The 5,013-nt window shown below is 39.0% G+C and overlaps 1 protein-coding gene across 1 annotated transcript in view; it reads right to left on the reverse strand.

Moving 5' to 3' along the window:
- Positions 1 to 5,013, reverse strand: part of LOC112032371 (linoleate 13S-lipoxygenase 3-1, chloroplastic) — a 30,917-nt gene that overhangs the window by 23,435 nt on the left and 2,469 nt on the right. The window contains exon 2 of the mRNA XM_065763828.1: positions 3,112 to 3,208. Coding sequence (XP_065619900.1) covers positions 3,112 to 3,208 — 97 coding nt within the window. The remainder of the gene's footprint in view (positions 1 to 3,111; positions 3,209 to 5,013) is intronic.

The following is a 5,013-nucleotide window of genomic DNA, read 5'->3' on the forward strand; positions in this document are numbered from 1 at the left end:
CGAGCTTGTAAATATGCATATAAAGCCAACAAGTGACACAAACAAGCATGGTAAGCATATCATCGCGCAGAGCAGAAAATGGGAAAGGTATGCACGAAGCAACCGGCTTCACGACGATGCCTCCCAAATGGTTACATCCAAACAAGGCCTCATGGGTGTCAAATGTAACCGCACGACCAAAACTCGCTAAGGGCATCAAGCGTGGCAAAGCCTTGAACTAGAAAGGCTAACAAAAGCATAAAGCATAGAAGCGAGCAAGCATAGACTTGCAAATAGGGGTGATCCAAACCCTTTGATGTGGGCCAAGGTGTATGAATGATAACAAAGATCGTAGGGCCTAGATCGGGTCCCAACCATTAGGCCAAAACACAATAAAGAAACACAAAGCGACAAAAAGGCTACAATAGCACATGGCTTGACAAACATAGCCTAGGTCTAGGCACACAAACATGGCATGGAGCGCACAAGCACATGGAAGATAACATAAAGCGTGTAGAGAAAAAAGATCCAAGCATACAAGCATGTGGAAACATATATCTAGACATCTAGGCATAGAAACATGCACGTAGATGTGTAGAAACTTAGCACATAAACATGGAAGAACATGAATCCAAGCATATAAGCATGTGAAGACAAGGATCTAACCATATAGCGTGGAAATAAATATTGAATACACATAGATCCAAGCATGGCATAGCCAACAACATCATAAAATCATGTGAGCATGTGACCCTAACATCTACCTAGAACTAAAATAGGCATAAAACATGGGAAAACATGGCATAAAGCCTAAAGCATGTAGATCTAAACGTATAAGCATGTAAGGATGTAGATCTAAGCATGAAACATGGCCTAAGGCATAAAAGCAAGGAGATCTAAGCTAGAAACACAAAGAAAGAAAGAATCGTGCTAAAGAAAGGGATAAATCATGTTATTAAGACATAAAAGCAAAATAAATGCTAGAAAAAGATTTAGAAGGTTAGGGGTGTGGATGGTAGCCAAAAAGCTTCATCCACGCCCCTAAACCCCAAATCCCAAGTGTAGAATCAAGGAAAAGAAGATTAGGTATAAGAACAATACCTTGTGTTTTTTGGTGAAACAAAAAAAATCAAGAAGTTTTGATGTATTTTTTGGGTGTTTCTTTTGTTTGGAAGAGGGAAAAATGTGTGGAAAAATATCAGGCAAAGAGCAAAACTCAAAAAAAATGTGGCCTCCTTTGGGTCTAGGGGGTGCCTGGGGCTATTTATAGCCCTCACATGAACTTCGAGGTGGTAGCCCTTGTAGGGCCACTAGCGGCTCTTAAGGGCCGCCAGCCTCCAATCTCCTTTGATTGGGTTCATCTTGATACCCTTGGAAAGGTTTTGACTTCCTGTTTCTAAAAAGGTATGGAACTTGAAAATCTAAAAGTCGGATCAAAAGTCGTGGCTCTCAGAAGTTAGCGGTGAATCAATCAATGTGTCATCCCAGTTTTCGTGATATCTCGGCCGTTCTAACTCCAATTTCAACCCATGAAGAGTCGTTGGGATGAAAATTTGATAATCTTCACAATGGCATTGGTTTTAATTTGTTCTAATAGCCGGATTAAAATTAGGGTTTTTAGGCCCACCCAAGATCGACTTCGAGTCAAAGTTGTTAAAAATCTTCCAGAAACTCGGGTTTGATGTAAAACCATGAAAAGTGTTATTTTGTGTGATTTTGACCTTGTTTGACCTTCGGTCAACCCTAAGTTGACCAGGGGCATTTTGGTCATTTTTGTTGAAAGAGGCACTTCGGGTGCTCAGGTGCCTGAACAGGTTGTGCCATGTCATTCTAGATGTTCTCGCAGTCCCATGGGAAGAAAATAATATTTTTATATTTTTGGGGGTCCGGCATGCAAATCTAGGGCAAACAAAATACGAAATCAGCAAAATTAAAGTTTAAAGAGGATGGAAGAGTGATGCAAACACAAGATAACACCAAGATGTGTTATCGAAGAGGAAATCGAAGAACTCAGAGAAAAACCTCTCTGCGACCCTCTAAAGTCAAAATTGATTCACTAGAGAATAAAGTTGGAGTACACAAATAACAAAAGACCTTCCAAGCCTAGTCTACCCCATGTACTTGAGCCCTCTAAGCTCTTACTACCAATGGACTTCTCAGAGTCTTGTCTTCTCTACCTTTTCGAATCCCACAATTCAACCCAATTGCATCCGTTAATGAATGACTCCTTCTAATGCTTCCCAACAGCACCAAAATCTCACTTTATACTCAGAATCAGTGTGGTAAGTGTTTGGGGCACCAACCTCTCAAAGATCTAGAGATGGAGAGATAGGAGTTGAGGAAAACCACAAGGAAATGTGTAGATGATTGTGCGTATAACAATCTCTAACTCTCAAGTGTATTTTCTAGGGTTTTCTCTCTGAAAAACACTCTTTATAATTTGTGGGTAATAAGGGTATATAGTGTAGATAAAGACTTGGTAAAGCAAAATACAACTTTTTGCCAAACAGAGACTTTTGCAGGTCATTCTAGATGGGTGCATTTGGAAAAGGGCTTGTCTGACTTCTTTAGTTGTCACTACAACAAAATGTATTTTTAGCGACGAAAATTAGTGAGGAAATATTTTTCGTCGCTAAAAATACAGCTTTAGTGACGAAATATGAATTTCGTCACTAAAAGTGAAAAAAATAATAACATTTAGCGACGAAAAATAAATTTCGTCGCTATTGTGATCTGAAAAATGGGCGCCAGTGGAGGGAAATTTTGGCGCAAGTTTAATAAATCTACAGTGACGAAATATTTCGTCACTAAAAGTTAAAATTTTTAGTGACGAAATATTTCGTCACTGTAGGTATTGTTGTGGATAGTATTAGTGACGAAAATCCTTTCGTCACTATAAGGAAGAATTAGCGACAAAAAAAATTTGTCACTAAAAATACTAATAATTTTGCACTTATATGTTTTTAGTGACGAAATCACAATTCGTCACTAAAAGTATGCTACAGCAACGAAATTTGAATTTCGTCACTAAAACTCTTAACAAAATATGGTTCCTTTAGTGACGAAAATAAAATTCGTCGCTAAAAGTGTCACAAATTCTGGGCCTTTTGTGACGAAACAGAAATTCGTCACTAGAAGTGGGCAATAGTGACGAAATGTTTTCGTCGCTATTGCCCACTATAAATACTCTCAAACACACCCACTCAACAAAATAAAAAAACATCACCCACTAAAGTTTTCAGTCAAAAACAGAGAAACCCAAACAAAAAAGAGAAGCCACTCATCGATACGCCGATGAACCGTCGCTGATAAGCGTTGCCTTCTTCTGCATCGGCGACGCTTCAGCTTCCGCATCGGCGACGCTTGGGCTTCCACATCGGCGGCGCGACGGTTGGGCTTGCATCGGCGACGGTTGGGCTTCCGCATCGGCGACACGACGCTTGGGCTTGCATCGGCGACGCTTGGGCTTCGGCATCGGGGCTTGGGCTTCCGCATCGGCGACGCTTCGGCTTCCGCATCGGCGACGCGACGCTTGGGCTTGCATCGCCGACGCTTCGGCTTCCGCATCGGTGACGCTTCGAGCTTTTCTTCGTACCAGCGACGCTTTTCTTCCTCCTTCAACGCTTCGAGCTCCGCATTGGCGACGCTTTGAGCTCCGCATCGGCGACGATTTGAGCTTCGCATCGGCGACGCTTCGATTTCGGAAGAGAGGGGTCTAGCCAGTGCATGGTTTTCGACACGGTTGGTCAGTTACTTCCTTTTTTTTTTTTTTTTTTTGTGGTTGTATCTTATGGTATTCAATCCATGTTTAGTCTAAATTCATGAATTTATACGAGAATGAGGACATGTGGTTCTGAATTTATTGATATGTTTAATGTGTTGTTCTCATTTTTTCTTTCAGTACATTGGAAGCCCATTGTGCCTAAGGGCTACACATTAAGAGTTAGTCCTCTCCCTTCCCTCTAAACACCATTCCTAATCCTTGGTATAGGTATGCCAGATCCTATAGTGATTAATGACAAGACACTGTACTGGCTGAACTACTTGTTCCTAAGGTCAATACTTGATGGTGTGTTCTTGTCAACTTTTTGTAATTAATGACAAACCACTTTTGTAATATTTATTTATTATCTTTTTGTTCTTATAGATTTTTAAATTTGGTCTGTCAACAATCAAATATGGTTTTTGTTTTCCAAATTCATGGTGTAAATGTTATGTTTGTTGTTATTTATTGTTACTGAGTGTATTACTAATTCCAAGCATGATAGCAAAGATGTAAAAGTTTAGGCTATTAGTTTCAATGAGATGGCTGTTGGTTTCAATGAGATGGGTATTTGATCTCATTTTTATTTGATTGGTTTTAGGCTGTTGGTTTCAATGAGATGGCTGTGTTTTTATGGATTTTTTTTTATTTTTTTTATTTTTTTATATATGGTTGAGAAATGGTTTGTTTGATTTTTGGTTTTCTCCAGCTTTGTGCTATAATTTCCTACATGCTTTATAAATGGAGGTGAAATCATAATGGAGGCAAGGCTTGCTAAATTTTGAGTTGTGGGTGTGTTTGAATGTTAGTTTGTGGTGAATTAAGAAATGGGTTAGTGCCTTTTTGAGTTGGTTCATTAGTGGAGTACGCTACATTTTTTTTTTTTTTTTTTTTGCTTTTATCCAGCTCTCTCTCTTTTGTGGCTGAAGAAATTGTGAGGAATAAGTGAAGAACACAAGTTAACTTTGGATTTTTTCTGAAAGTTGTAAACTTAGATTGAGCAAAGTAAGTATATTCTAGTTAAAACTTATAAAACTCTATATATACTTGTGATGTTGGAAATTGTTTTGTACTGGGTGTGTGTGTTGGAGCAAGCGGGTAGCTTGCATGGTGTTATAAGGTGGTTTAAATTCATATTGGAAGTGTTTTTAATTTCTTGCAAATGTGAATGAAACTTGTTGATTAGTAGCAATTGTGTTCCTTTATTCAATTCAATACTTGTAAGCATTATAGTTGTGATGTTGTGATTGGTTTTGTGGTGGGTTGTTGTA

This window comes from Quercus suber, unplaced genomic scaffold, assembly GCF_002906115.3.
Source record: "Quercus suber isolate HL8 unplaced genomic scaffold, Cork oak 2.0 scaffold_527, whole genome shotgun sequence".
Lineage (NCBI taxonomy): Eukaryota > Viridiplantae > Streptophyta > Magnoliopsida > Fagales > Fagaceae > Quercus > Quercus suber.